Here is a 14473-nt window from a genome sequence, read left to right as displayed (position 1 = left end):
TTGAAAAATTGTAAAAAAATATATTCTTTTTTAGTGAGATCATTTTTTTTACAAAAGAACAACGCAACTTATCCATATAAAACTTATATCTAATATTACTCCAGACTATAACAAAGTACCTTTATATTAATTTTTTTTATCGTTTGATATTCATGTTTCTCATTGTTCTTTTGAAGGATTCAAAGTAAAAAGTGTTACAAATGCTGTTTCATGTAGTGTCTATTTATGCCCCCACATGTTTCTAAACCATGGCCACCAATCAGACCCTCAATTCCGATGTTGTCACTGTAGACTTTCACAACTCGTCGTCTCCTCAGGTCGTTGCCAATCTCAACGGAAAAGACACTACTTTGAAAAGTATATTCGAACAAGACTGATAATTGGGACCCCAACTCCGCGGTAATACAAAGGAAAAGAAAGAGAGACCTCTATTTGGCAATTCCACGAAAACTCGTAACCAGCTAAAAAAAAAAAAAGGGAAATTGTTATGCATATATGTATAGAGGAGAGGATCCCAAAAAAATACAAAGTTTTACCAAACAAGAAGATACAACTAAATACCAATCCACCAAGAAAAATAGAAGACTAATTACACGAAAATGAATCTTTAAATCGAGAGAGAGGGTGGGGGTTGTTCTCCATGAAAGTCTGCCGGTTGTCTGCCACGAACAACATTGATTCTGCATCATGTCCATCATAAAATGGCAATGTATATCTTATAATGCTCCTGTATGTAGGTAGCTCCACCGTATCTATGTCTCTAAATCATCTAATCAACCAAGTCTATCTTTATCTCAATCCCACAAAATTTATATAAAAAAATGAAATCAATTAATACAAAAAAAAAATATATAGGTCAAGTTCTCAAAACTTTAATACAAAGATGAACTATAATGCATAGCAGCACAGGACAGACCCATGTATACAGAGTCAGCGACCCTTCCTACACAGGAGGGCTGGGGCTAGCAGAAGTAGGAGGGCTGGGGCTGCTGTTGCTGCCACCGCCGCCGCCGTTGTTATTGTTTTCCCATGGCTTGACCGTAAAGAGCACCGCAAAGAAAATGATAAGCAACAGTAGTGTGATAGCAAAACAGGCCCATTTCCGGGTGTTTTTCTGGTACACTCGAGCTGTATGCAACTGCTGTGTTCCGCCCCTAACGTACGAGTTGGCTCTGGTGACATGGCTCTCGATATTGTCCAATTGCTCGCCCTGTGCCTGGACTAACACCGCCATGTCCAAGAACACCTGGTGGAGTTCTCTCAGGTTCTTCTCCATCTCCTTGACCGCATCGTGCCTCTCTTGAATTTCATGTATAGTGTCCATAACTCTTCCCCTCCCTTGCTCTTGAATCGCTTTTTGCAAGAATGTCTCACTCTCACCTGTTATGTATTTGTCACAAATTTTTTGTTGATGTCAAAATCTCGAGTTTTGCTAATTTGCCTCAAATCTATACCAAATCAGAGAACCGATTGGGAGAATCATTTATTAATTGAAAAATGAGTTTTCGTTTTGTTTTCCAATCAGTCCTATTAATCAGAGAATTTCGCCAAACAAATATCATACTAGGATTTAGAAATGGAAAAGGTAAAGATCCTGCGAGCGCATACCTGTGGAGATGAGAAGGTCAACGGTTTTGTCATCGGGATTTTCACCGGTAACGGTGAAGTACCTCCGTTGTACGGTCTCCCTGTACTCGGAGGAGATCTGCTGCCTCAAAGTGTTGAAGCTCTCCATGGAGTCTTTGAGCTTCTTCCTGAGACCGTTCACCACGGAGGTCCTAGTACGGTCGGACGAGGAACCGGGTCCGCAGCCGGGGAGGCTGCGGTTGGCGGCGTTGGAGCGGTCAAGGGCCTCGAGCTTCACCTTGATGAGCTTGGCCTTCTTGAGGGCGAGAGAGACGTCGGCATCCATGCGGGATCGGAGGTCCTTGACGGCCTTGGCGTTGTGGAGGGTCTGGCTCTGCTCGTGGGCGCTGCGGAGGGCCTGGTTGAGGCGGTCGAGTTCCTTGAGTTCGTCCTTGACGGACTCGACGTCCTCGAAGAACTTGTCAAGGTTGACGCCGGTGGAACCCGACGAGGCCATCTCGATGACGTGGTGGTCCGGCGAGCGGTCATCACTTCGGAAGCGAGAGAAGGAGCTGGAGAAGAGGTCGTTCATCTTCTTCGCTGGTAAAGACAAAAAATAAATCTGGGAAAATATGCAAAACTTGAAGAAGAGAGTGCTACAAATCTAAGAGGGTAAGCAGTTTTTTGAGGAGGCCAGTTAGAGATGGAGAGAGCGAGATAGATAGAGGAAGAGGGTTTTAAGGAGAAAGAGGAAACAATCGAATATGAGAGAGAGCTAGATAGGTGGGAGAAAGGGTCTCCGTTCCGAGTGAAGGCGTTGAAATTTGAATATTGAAATGAGAAGGTTCGGCTCTCCAATTCTGGGTGGGATCAGATTTTTGTACCGTCGTGTCCAGGATTCGTTCCTGGGGAAAGCGCGTTGTTATTGGAGTCCTTGGGCTTGGAGTGTAATTGTGTATTTTTTATAATCAGCCCCAGTTTGGATTGTAAATTCATAGTTTATTTTATTAAATTTTTATATAAAATATAATAAATAATTTAATTTTTTTTTAAATTTAAAAAAAAAATATTAAAAAAAATATTTTATTAAACTCTATAAACAAAAAAATCTTTTTATTGTTTTCTTTCCCTGCTCTGAAGTTTGAATAATCCATCCTTTGTGGTTCGACCATGTGTGCAGTATGTATAAATAAATAAATAAATAAATAAAGTTTTTTAATTTTGCTGGATCTCATTTACCTTCACGAAACAGATACCAAATATCTTTACGATTCGCGTTAGTTTGGAGTTATCTTGTCCGTATTATACTCGCACAGTTGCACGGAAGGCGATAGAACAAAACAAACAAACAAACAAACCAAGTGGATATGTTTCCAATCCGATTATACTCTGTTTAATTAGTCTTTTTCATCAAGTTCCAGGGTGAGATGGGGAATTCAACTTTTCACATTGAACGCGCTCATTTAGGACCCGTGTAACAGAATACTGGTTTAGTTCTACTGCTACGATGATGTTCATACTTAAAACCAACCCACTCCCCCAAAAGAAAATAATGTCATATGTTGCCTGTTGGACTACGCCTGGGGGAGGTTGGCTTGAATTTGTTCAAGGCATTTGTCTTGTAGGATAACTCGCAAACTATGGAATAAACACGACTCACTTTATATAATAATCAAAAGCGAGAAGATATCATCTCATGGTAGACAAAACAAATTCCAGTTGTCAAGTAACTTACACGAGGAGCCCAAGAATTCTGTTGATGTTCAACCAGCTCTTGCTGAGAATAAATCATGCAAAAGTAGTTGACAGTCATTTAAGCCAAATGTACCCCCTCATTTCTGTTAAAATCTTAGCTGCTCTGCAAAAAAGAAATAAAGCTCATAATAAGAAGCATATCACAGATCAGTGGCATAGCCTTTTTTCTCAAAAAGGGAATTCATGGTACCAAATGACAATCCGGGATTGAGCAGATACAAAGGCATGATTAACAGTTTGAAAGCACTGGTGACACAAATTACACTTACAAAAACCTATGGTAAAACATCCACCTAAATTAGGAATTCTTGCAATGACATGAGTTAAGTCTCAGTTGGACAGAGACATATAATTTCCAATCAAATTCTCTAATAAAGATGCAGAAGCAGAAGGGTCTTAGAGCATCTCAACGAAGGACAGGCCGTTCTTGAGGCAAGCTTCTTCAACGAGAGGGGTAGAGAGCACCATGAAACCGGAGTGCTCTCCACCAATTCCATTATGCCATGTAGCGTGTTCACCGGATCCATTCCTTCTACTCCTGTTGCCTAATTGCTCAAGTTTCAACGGTGAGTGTGAGCTTCCGCAAGGCTTCAATGGCGGCACAGAATAATTCGCTGGGCTTATGACTCGGATTGCTGGGTTCGAAGGAGTGTAGCGGACAGCTGCTCGGATCTCTGGAGACAATGGACTAGCGTGAAAGCCCAAAGCTCGCTGTTAATTATGAATATCTATTCATTTTTTTGTTTTTTTGTCCCCCTCTCTCTCTCTCTCTCTCTCTCTGTCTCTGGAAGTGTGAGAATGAGAGGGATTATGTTGGGCTGTGGGAGAGTCGGACTATCGACAGGCCTAGTGGGATCTGTCGTTGGAAAGGCCATGAGATTGTGGGCTCTTATCGTATCCGCAACCTCTAATTCGGTAATTAATGTAATCTTGGTTTTTTTTTGACCAAAATTAATGTAATCTTGTTAGAAAAAATGGAGTCCATCGTTAAATGACATATATATATAGGATGCTGGGCGGTCCATATGTTTGTTATAAATGTCTCCGCACTCATTCGGTGCTGTCTGCTGCTGCTACCAATTCATTTCTAAACTGCTTTTCCTCGTGCCGCGACTCTCAGTCTCTTCTCGGCTTCAAATCTCTACTCGTTCCATGTCTCACCGGCCCAATTTCCAAGGCGGTCGCCGGGGAGGCCCCAACTCCGGGAGAAGAGGTGGAGGCCGCCGTGGAGGTGGCGGAGGAGGCCGCGGTGGGGGACGCGGGGAGCAGCGGTGGTGGGACCCTGTCTGGCGAGCTGAGCGCCTGAGACAGAATCAGGCCGAGGTAGCCTTTATGTTAATACGATATATATGATCTCTTTCCCTTTTTTTTTTTGGGTTTGTTTGTTTACACGAGTTCATTTTCGCTATGGCTGAAGCAAAGTTGTTGTCTTCTTTGTCACCGCTGTTTGCTTGCCAAGAAATCGACAATGGAAAGGATTGAAAGTATTAAGCTTATGTCTTATGTTAGGAAATTTTTAACAAATTAAATGGAGATACATGATTAAATTTAACCTAGCAAAGGATAGACAGTGTACCAATTAGAAAAGGTTTTTCTTTTATTTTTTTGGACTCAGAATAATTTCGAGGAAAGTTGTTAACACGGAAACATTTTCTAATCTATTTGGTGCAGATTATTTCATATTCTTTTTCTTTTTCGGGGATAGGATTGAAAATGATTTTAATATGCAGATGGAAGTTCTTGATGAGAATGAATGGTGGAGTAAGATGGAGCAGATGAAAAGAGCAGGGGAGCAGGAGATGATAATTAAGCATAATTACAGTCGTGCGGACCAGCAAACCCTATCTGACATGGCTTATCAGCTGGGGCTTTACTTGTGAGTGCCTGTAAATACTCAGCACCAAAAGGGTTTAAAACTACATCCAGTGGTAGCATTAACACACTTATGGCAATGTTCATGCGCGTCAGCTAATTGTGCATTAGGCTCTGAAACATGTAGTTTGATTAAATTTGCATAATTAATTTCTGTGAGCTATGCAATGTGTAACTAGTGGCTGGTTTGCTTTGATGTTATAAGCACTAAAATTTAATTTGTTCTTCGGTATGAGAATGACTCACTCTCGTGTCATAGCCATGTGAATCTATTTAGGACATGACAGGTAAATTTTGTAACTTTAGTCTTGCTTTATGTTCATAAGTAGATCAAAGATCGGACTTCTCTATTAATAGATATTATTTTGTCTAATTTAGTGTGAAAAAGTGGAAAATATTAGTTAGAAGTGATGATTCTGATATGTAATTTCTCTAAACAGAATTGGTGTTATGTATGGGATTCTAGATCAAAAGGTAAGACTCATAAAAATGAGTGAGACATGGGATAATGAGTCTATCTTGCTATTAGTATGATTTTTTATAATTATAACCTAGCAAAATTGACCTAGGCAATCTAATGTGATTGTCACTTACCTTGCTGTAAATATGATGAATTTATGGCATCTGTAGTCAGACTTGATTACCTATAAAAGAAATAAATAAACTTTTGAAGCCTCATCTTACATTTTTTCCTTATGAATTTGTACTTGTGGAAAGATAGCCATGCATACAATAAAGGGAAGGCTCTTGTTGTCAGCAAAGTTCCATTGCCAGATTACAGGGCCGATCTTGATGAACGTCATGGATCCACACAGAAAGAGGTACAATTGATCTCCACCATCTGTATATATGAAGTCTGTGTATTGGGTTTAAAACTATTGACCTTTCTGCAGATCCGAATGTCCTCAGATATTGAGAGGAGAGTTGGCAGTCTTTTGAATAGTTCAGAGTCTCAGCAGGCAGTGCCTGTTAATGATTCTTCTGGGACGCCTACTCGAGCAGGCAATAAATCATCAGCTGGTGGTAATGTAAGAAAATCTGACTCCTTGTTGGATATTGATTCTGCTAAGGAGAAGCTCAGTCTTGAACTTAAGCAAAGGCAGGAAAACATGAAGGTAATTATTCCAATTTTCTCAAGTTATGACATTATTTTTAAATGTCGCGTGCACCAATAACAAATTGCTCTTGTTATTTACTTTATTTTGTAAGAGTATTGCCAAGTCAAGTATTGTTCATGGTGTGTACTGCCTACATGCAGGCAAGTAATTCTTTAAGGGCAATGCAATCATTCAGAGAAAAGCTTCCTGCATTCAAAGTGAAATCTGAGTTTCTGAAGGCTGTTGCAGAAAACCAGGTCAGGTTTTGCGTATTGATTGTTTTTGCTGCTAACCATGCTTTAAAAGTTCCAATAGCATTTTCATATTTCTTTGTGTGTGTGTGTGTGTATTGTGGGAGGGGGGGGGGGGGGGGGGGAGAGAGAGAGAGAGAGAGAGAGAGAGAGAGAGAGAGAGAGAGGCAACCCTTGATCCGCTGTATACTAGAAGTATCAATGAATGCAGTGTCTTTATGCTGCCTATTCTTGATGAGCTACATGTATCCTGAGGTTGCATGTTAAGAATTTATGATGGTTGTTAGTTTGGGTGGTAGAGGTTGCATGTTAACAATTCATGATATAGTGGGGTTAGTTTGGGTGATTCCAAGAAGGGTGGTTGATTTACTAGCAAGTTGGAGAGGCCTCCAAGGTAACTTCCACATTGCAGTAATCTGAAAGATGATCCTGATTTGCTTATGGTGGTGCATTTGGAGGGAGAGAAATGGAAGTTGCTTCGAGGATAGCAAACAGACAAAGCTTAGAATGTTTTTTCTTAATATTTTATTCCATTGGTCGATTGTAATAGATTTTAATGGCATGAATATTCACGACTTTCTAGTATCTCTAGACAATCATGCATAGGTGTTGCTCTTGTATACTTTGCATGTACTTAGGCTATGCCTACTTTTCTTGTCAATAAAATTCTTCTTTACCGATAAAAAAAAATGTTTCTCAAGGGGATGTCGCTAGAAATTCATTGATTCCCTTGAATATTAGAGTAATAATCAACCCACAACTTATTTCCTCGGTTTCTGTTATCCAGTGCCACTTCTTGTATTTTCAAGTTTTCCCTGATTTTTTTGGTTTTATTTGCAACATAGGTATTGGTAGTTTCAGGGGAGACAGGCTGTGGCAAAACAACTCAGCTCCCTCAGTTTATTCTAGAAGATGAAATATCCTGTCTGCGTGGTGCTGATTGCAGCATAATGTGCACCCAACCCCGTCGTATATCAGCTATTTCTGTTGCAGCTCGTATAGCTTCTGAAAGGGGGGAAAGTCTTGGCGAAACTGTTGGCTATCAGATCCGCCTAGAAGCAAAGCGCTCTGCTCAAACACGGTTGCTATTTTGTACCACTGGAGTATTACTTCGACAGTTGGTAATGTGATATTTATCAACTGCTTTTAGCTGCTGTTTGGACCTTTGTTTGGTCTCACCTAGATTTTCTTTCTCAACTTGTGTATATATATCTTGGTTTTCATAATTCTGGACTGTGAAATTACTTGGAAAGTAGCTTGATTCGATAATCATTCTCAACTTAGATATCAAGCCTGGAGAAGAGCAAACTGATGGTTTTCCGAGTGTTCACTGGTGAAACGTCACCTGTGTAGTGCATACAAGCCAAATAGGGCCACGTGTTGTTGGACAACTTTTTTTATAAATAAATAAAAAATTTGTCCAAAAACGCATTTAGCTTTATTTGGACAACTAAAAGTATCATCCCACCAAAAAATAAAATGAAAAAAAGGGATTTAATGCCATGATGTCTCATTTTTGTCAAAATATGGTAAGCCTTTGATTCTCGTCTCTTCCAGGACATTGTCATATTCTTTCACATTTGATGTTGGACTGCAGGTTCAGGATCCAGAGTTAACTGGTGTGAGCCATCTGCTAGTGGATGAAATCCATGAAAGAGGCATGAATGAAGACTTTTTATTAATAATTCTGCATGACCTTCTTCCTCGCCGTCCAGATTTACGTCTTATTCTAATGAGTGCTACCATCAATGCCGACTTGTTCTCCAAATATTTTGGGAATGCCCCAATTATACATATACCGGTATTTATTATTGTTTACCTTTATAGTGTTCAAAGATCAATCATCGAGGTTGCTGAATATATACTGTGCGTACACATCATTTTTCTTTCTCTAAATGGCAGGGATTGACTTTCCCTGTGGCTGAGTTTTTCCTAGAGGATGTGTTGGAGAAAACTCATTATAATATCAAGTCAGAGTTTGACAACGTTGAGGGGAATTCGAGGAGAAGGAGACAGCAAGATTCTAAGAAGGATCCTTTAATGGAATTATTTGAGGCATACTTGCATTCCCACCTCCCTAATTCTCTTTCTTTTCTTTTTTTTGTTTCCCCATATCCGCTGAGATTTATGTTAGATGTCATTTTGTGCATCTAAGTTTAGCGTCCGATTACTTCATAGTCCTTGAAATGCAAATCTGCAATGGATAGGTACATATTGTATGTATTAACAACTTGACACTGTCCTTGTTGAATTTAGAAATTAGATTACTGATAAGAAAATTTTATGATGGCTGCATAAATTGAGATATAAAGAAGACGGGATAAGGCTTCTGGCCACTAATTCTCTAGGCCACTCTTTTGTTTTTGTTTAGTTTTGGACCTTAAAGGAAACACTGAAAACCAGAAATTCTCGTCTGCTATATTCTTGGTATCTGAAACTGCTGGACATTTCATCGTGTGTAGAAACTGTCGTTAATCTACAATGTTTGGCCCATATCTCTAGTACTTTTTTTTTCTTCTCATGTATCTCAATTATGCTTTACGAGCATTTGGACATTTTCTAGGAAGTATATACCGAATTACTCATTACAATATCCTGAAATGTGTCATACAGGAATTTCTGCTATAATTTCATATCTGCTCACCATAATATCGTTGTGTTCCATGCAGGATGTTAATATTGATTCTTACTACAAAAATTTTAGTACATCTACAAGAAAGTCTCTTGAAGCTTGGTCTGGTTCACAGCTTGATTTGAGCCTGGTATATACTTTCGGTTATCCATTAACCAATGAAAAGAATTTTCTTTATCAATAGCTTGGAATTTTTTTCTTGCTCAAAAGAATTAGCATGGTGTATCTGATTTTCTGCTTAGGATTTTTTTTTTTTTTTTTTCGATGGATGTTCTTTTGCTCAATTGTGTCGCTCCTTCCCATCAATAATTGTGCTAGACAATTTCTGTATTTTGTCAGGAGATTAATAAGAAATGTAATACATACAGGATGAGAGGTGTTATCATCCCAACAAAAAACAGAAAGATGTTTAAGAATTGCTCAGCCATCTGTCCCCCTTTCTTGGACTTCCAACATAATTTAATGAACCAAATTTCGCAGGAAGTATATTTCTATTAACATTTGACCTGCAACCAATGGCGGATCTGGGGGTTCCTGGTCCCTATGATACTTGGCACAAAGCGTAAAACAGATTATAAAACACAGCTGCTCTGTTATTCACTGATATGCCTCAACCTAACCAGCATGTGTAATGATGATACAACATTCAAATTTACGATTAAGTGGCACTTCCCCTTTCGGTAAAAAAGACTCAGCTCGCTTTCTATATATTGCTTGGATGGGGTACTTTCCTGTATAGGTTTTTTCCTCCCATTCTAAAGATAAGATATTTCTATCACTACTTTCTTCTGTGCAATTTCATTTGTTTTTTTTATATATATTTCCTGTCTCCAAGTAAAAATAGGATTTTTTTCATGATCATGATCATTGTCATTGGTATTTCATTATAGGTGGAAGCAACAATTGAATATATTTGTCGCCATGAAGGTGATGGAGCTATTCTTGTATTCCTTACAGGCTGGGATGACATTTCCAAGTTACTTGACAAAGTTAAAGGAAACAGCTTCCTTGGTGATCCCAGCAAGTTTCTTGTCCTTCCCCTCCATGGTTCAATGCCCACCCTTAATCAACGTGAGATATTTGATCGCCCTCCCCCTAACAAGAGGCAAGCACACTTTCTAAGTTCTTTTTATTGTTATGATTAACTCATTATCTTTTTAGATGTTTAGCTTTTACCAGTTATGGAAATATCTGTTTCTTTTTTATATGTTACGCAATTTTATCAAAACATGCCAAGGTTGCAACGCAAGTACATAGGAAGAACAAGAATGGATACAACCAACTAGCATGGCAAATAAAAAGGCGAAAAGTCTTCGAAAACTACAAGGCTAGAGAATTGGGAGCTATTTTGAGCAGCTATCCAAACATAAAGGGAGTTGAATATTGTGGAATATCAATTTCTTAATTTTCCATCTGCATGATAGTGCATATATGGACTATATAGCTCAATTATTGCTTTCTTGCCATGCATAGTTTTCATAAATTAAAAGGACCTATGCAAAAGTAATGACACTGCAGTCGTGCAGCTATAGTGTCTTTTTCAATTCATGAACTCCTCCCACACAAATGAGCATAAATTGATATTTTTTGCTTGCTTACAGTATCATATAATTGTCGAAGTGTGAGAATGATGGGTCTTTATGGTACCATGGACGTTATATTTTATTCACAAGAATACTCGGTTTCTCCTTGTATTAACAGTATAGTGTCAATTGGAACACGACCAAGCCTGTGTCTCACTTTTCACGAACAACTTCAAACTTGCCATTTTTTTCCTAGATTCCATATAATTTTTTGCAAGAAATTTTATTTATCCTTCATCTACTATTGTAGGAAAATTGTGCTGGCAACAAATATTGCAGAAAGTAGTATCACTATAGATGATGTTGTGCATGTCATAGACTGTGGAAAGGCAAAAGAAACTAGTTATGATGCTCTGAACAAACTGGCTTGTCTGTTACCATCGTGGATATCTAAGGCTTCTGCGCATCAGGTATACAGTTAGTGCCACAAAAGTGTAATAGCCAATGGGAGGTTCTCTTGAGGAAAAAAAAATGTTTCTCCACCTTATATAGCTTAACTGATCTGTTGCTTAATTGGAAATCTCCTTTTTTTCTCCCTCTCTTTTTCTTGTGACTATGGCGAGATAACTTCAGAGAAGAGGTCGTGCTGGCCGTGTGCAACCTGGAATTTGTTATAGACTGTATCCAAAAATGATCCATGATGCAATGCTTCAGTATCAGTTACCTGAAATTCTCAGAACACCTTTGCAAGAGCTCTGCCTGCATATCAAAAGTTTGCAGCTTGGAACTGTTGGATCATTTTTGGCAAAAGCACTTCAGCCACCAGATACTCTTGCTGTGCAAAATGCAATTGAACTTCTTAAAACTATTGGAGCCGTAGATGATATGGAGGAGCTTACGCCACTTGGTTTGTAACATTGGATACAAATTCTCTATTAGATATCAGCTTTAGGATGTTGACTGTAATCTTAATCATTTATTGTAACAGGTCGCCATCTTTGCACTCTACCGTTGGACCCAAATATCGGGAAGATGCTTCTTATGGGATCTATCTTTCAATGCCTCAATCCTGCCTTAACAATTGCAGCTGCTCTTGCACATCGTGACCCATTTATCCTACCAATAAATAGGAAAGAGGAAGCTGATGCAGCAAAAAGATCCTTTGCTGGTGATTCTTGCAGGTTGGTCATTAAGCTGCCATTCTGCTCCTTTTCCTTTGTAGAGTTTTTTTGAGGTTTCCCTTGATTCCGTTACTAATTCTTTAACTTTACCACTTTTTGTATGCAGTGACCACATAGCACTTCTTAAAGCTTTTGAAGGATGGAAGGATGCAAAACGTAATGGAAAGGAAAGAGCATTCTGTTGGGATAACTTCTTATCCCCAGTAACCTTGCAGATGATGGAGGATATGAGAATGCAGTTTCTAGATCTATTATCTGACATTGGTTTTGTAGACAAATCAAGGGGTCCTAATGTGAGCCCTTATGGTTTTTAATTTAGTATTCCTTCACCCTCCCCACTTTGTTCATTTATTTATTTATGTATTTTTTGGTACTTGCACAATTTCATTTGGAGAGATTTCTCATCGACTGATTTGTGTCTTGTGAACTAGTGTTGCTTTCTTTCCTTCCCGACGAAATGATTTGAGATCTCTACTGCATTTCAATCCAAAGAAGGATTTGCTGGATTTAATAGCTCTCATATGTTTGTGCAGGCGTACAATCAATACAGCCATGATTTAGAGATGGTCTGTGCAATCCTTTGTGCTGGACTCTATCCAAACGTAGTGCAGTGCAAAAGAAGAGGAAAGCGAACGGCATTCTACACTAAAGAAGTTGGGAAAGTTGACATCCATCCTGCATCTGTCAATGCAGGGGTTCATCAGTTCCCTCTGCCTTACATGGTTTACAGTGAAAAAGTGAAAACGACCGGTATCTATGTCCGAGATTCCACAAATATATCAGACTATGCTCTACTTCTTTTCGGTGGTAATCTCATTCCTAGCAAAACTGGGGAGGGCATTGAGATGCTTGGTGGTTACCTACATTTCTCTGCATCAAAGAGTGTTCTAGAGTTAATACGGGTACATTTTGTCTCTAGAGATTTTTTGTTTGAATGCCTCTTCAAATGAAGTTCCCTTTCATTTTCTTTCTCTATTTCTTTCTCTTTCCATGACTTTGATGAAGTGAATATGTAATGGGTTTTTGCAGAAATTGCGCGGGGAACTCGATAAGCTTCTGAATAAAAAGATTGAGGAACCAGGGTTTGACATTTCTATGGAGGGAAAAGGAGTGGTTGCTGCTGCGGTTGAATTATTGCACAGTCACAACATTCGATACTAAAATTCGGATCTTTTTCCAAAACTAACACCGTTAAATCTGAGTCATGTTCTTCTTCTTCTTTTCTTCTAGAATTAGAAAGTCCAATGCAACATTAAAGGCAGATTCTGCTGCTGATATTTTTGGGCATTCGGATATATGTGATTTAGTTCGGCCGCTGTGGTACCGAGTCTTTTTATTTTTTGGTTTATGTACACAAGATTACGTGGAACATGTTTTAGTGATCTCTGTTTGTATTATCTATAATATTTATACAGGTTGCAAGATTTTCAGTACTCGGTTTTCATGGTCACAGGCATGAACAGACCTTGAGAAAAAAAAGGGAAACTAATATGACAAGTAACTAGCAGCCACAAAAAGAGTAACCACCACCCCTTTCCGTTTTCAATCTAAAACCCATCGGCATCATATGATGTTTGAGGGCTCGTTTTAACATTTGAAATATCATTTTGTGAATAGTAGTGAAATAATTTGAGTAAAAATATTTGAGTGAGTTTTGAAAAATGAGAAAAAAATTGAATAAAAGTATTATAAAGTTAAAAAATTATTTGAATATAATTTTTGTTTTGAAGTTTGTAAAAATTGTATTGAATTTTGTGTTCTATTTTAAAGTTCATAGAAGTTATATTAGCTTTTGTGTTTAGATAAAGATTAGATGAAAAAGTTTGAAAATATGAGCTTCCCATTAGTTTAAGAAAGAATCAAGCACAATGGAAAACACTGAAGACAAGTAAAAGAAATACATCAAGGAAAAATGAATTAATTACAATAATGCAACGATCGACGTGGTGCCCAAAACTTGTTTTGCTTTTGCTACATGAATAAGGTTCGAAACATTCTTTTTTTAAAAAAAATGCATGATTGATTCAATATGATCATTAATTAGATTAATCACCTGAGTACCAGATCATTGCCTGCAACGACTAATGATGATCATCTCATGCAAGATTCAGCTAATTAATGTTCGCTGTAGTACTCCTCCCCTACAAATCTCTAGAATTTTCTTCAGATGATGAACGCCAAGGAGATCGTAAAAGAGAGAGGTTGGTGGATGGAAATTAAAGGTGAGCTAGCTATATATGTATATAAAGCTTATATATATAATAATTTCCTAAATAATGTTCTTAGTAATTAATTTTTTAGGATATTTTCTTGAGCATTATTTTAGGATTATATATATCAAGGATTGATGCCGTGATGTCATTTGATTCTTTGTAGCTAGCAGTACTACTGGATCTATTCCAAAAACTGAATACCAACTCCAGAACTTGAGTTTTATTAGAGAGGACATAAAACCTGTGTGATTGGGGGATGAGAATCAAGAAGAACTCGAGGGAAACCCTATCAAGCGATCTAATGCATGTCTGCCTGTGGAAGAAATTTAATATGAGCCTCTCAATCTAGGCCATTAATTAATTGTTTCCCCCTGTGCACCGAC

At 38.4% G+C, this 14473-nt stretch overlaps 2 protein-coding genes across 3 annotated transcripts; one reads left to right on the top strand and one right to left on the bottom strand.

The window, feature by feature from the left end:
• Positions 1–831: 831 nt before the first annotated feature.
• LOC121265287 (syntaxin-121-like) lies at positions 832–2482 on the bottom strand. The gene is made up of 2 exons (XM_041168852.1): positions 1609–2482; positions 832–1380 (listed from the first exon to the last, which is right to left on the bottom strand). The coding sequence occupies exons 1-2, from the start codon at positions 2156–2158 to the stop codon at positions 944–946; spliced, it is 987 nt and encodes a 328-aa protein (XP_041024786.1). The 5' UTR covers positions 2159–2482; the 3' UTR covers positions 832–943.
• A 1816-nt stretch (positions 2483–4298) lies between these two features.
• Positions 4299–13310, top strand: LOC121264887 (DExH-box ATP-dependent RNA helicase DExH1). 2 transcript variants are annotated; one of them, XM_041168229.1, is made up of 16 exons: positions 4299–4644; positions 5052–5197; positions 5915–6014; positions 6087–6308; positions 6452–6547; positions 7387–7662; positions 8139–8342; positions 8444–8596; positions 9211–9303; positions 10064–10278; positions 11007–11166; positions 11330–11603; positions 11685–11877; positions 11984–12170; positions 12411–12779; positions 12907–13310. In XM_041168229.1, exons 1-16 carry the CDS (start codon positions 4360–4362, stop codon positions 13036–13038), a joined length of 3105 nt encoding a protein of 1034 aa, XP_041024163.1. In that variant the 5' UTR covers positions 4299–4359; the 3' UTR covers positions 13039–13310. The 2 variants fall into 2 exon arrangements, with proteins under 2 accessions (XP_041024163.1, XP_041024164.1); XM_041168230.1 differs by lacking the exon at positions 4299–4644 and having other exon boundaries at positions 5058–5197; positions 5911–6014.
• Positions 13311–14473: the final 1163 nt, after the last annotated feature.

This window comes from Juglans microcarpa x Juglans regia, chromosome 5D (genome assembly GCF_004785595.1).
Source record: "Juglans microcarpa x Juglans regia isolate MS1-56 chromosome 5D, Jm3101_v1.0, whole genome shotgun sequence".
Classification (NCBI taxonomy): Eukaryota; Viridiplantae; Streptophyta; class Magnoliopsida; order Fagales; family Juglandaceae; genus Juglans; species Juglans microcarpa x Juglans regia.
This window is presented reverse-complemented; position numbering and strand designations above follow the sequence as displayed.

What these genes read in the sequence shown, in the direction of transcription:
- LOC121264887 (XM_041168229.1), top strand. Translation starts at nt 4,360, where the DNA reads ATGTCTCCGCACTCATTCGGTGCTGTCTGCTGCTGCTACCAATTCATT. An exon ending in GAGTATTACTTCGACAGTTG is followed by an intron (nt 7,663 to 8,138) that starts GTAATGTGATAT and finishes GTTGGACTGCAG; the next exon opens with GTTCAGGATCCAGAGTTAAC. An exon ending in CGCCCTCCCCCTAACAAGAG is followed by an intron (nt 10,279 to 11,006) that starts GCAAGCACACTT and finishes CTACTATTGTAG; the next exon opens with GAAAATTGTGCTGGCAACAA.
- LOC121265287 (XM_041168852.1), bottom strand. Translation starts at nt 2,158, where the DNA reads ATGAACGACCTCTTCTCCAGCTCCTTCTCTCGCTTCCGAAGTGATGAC. An exon ending in TGACCTTCTCATCTCCACAG is followed by an intron (nt 1,381 to 1,608) that starts GTATGCGCTCGC and finishes AATACATAACAG; the next exon opens with GTGAGAGTGAGACATTCTTG.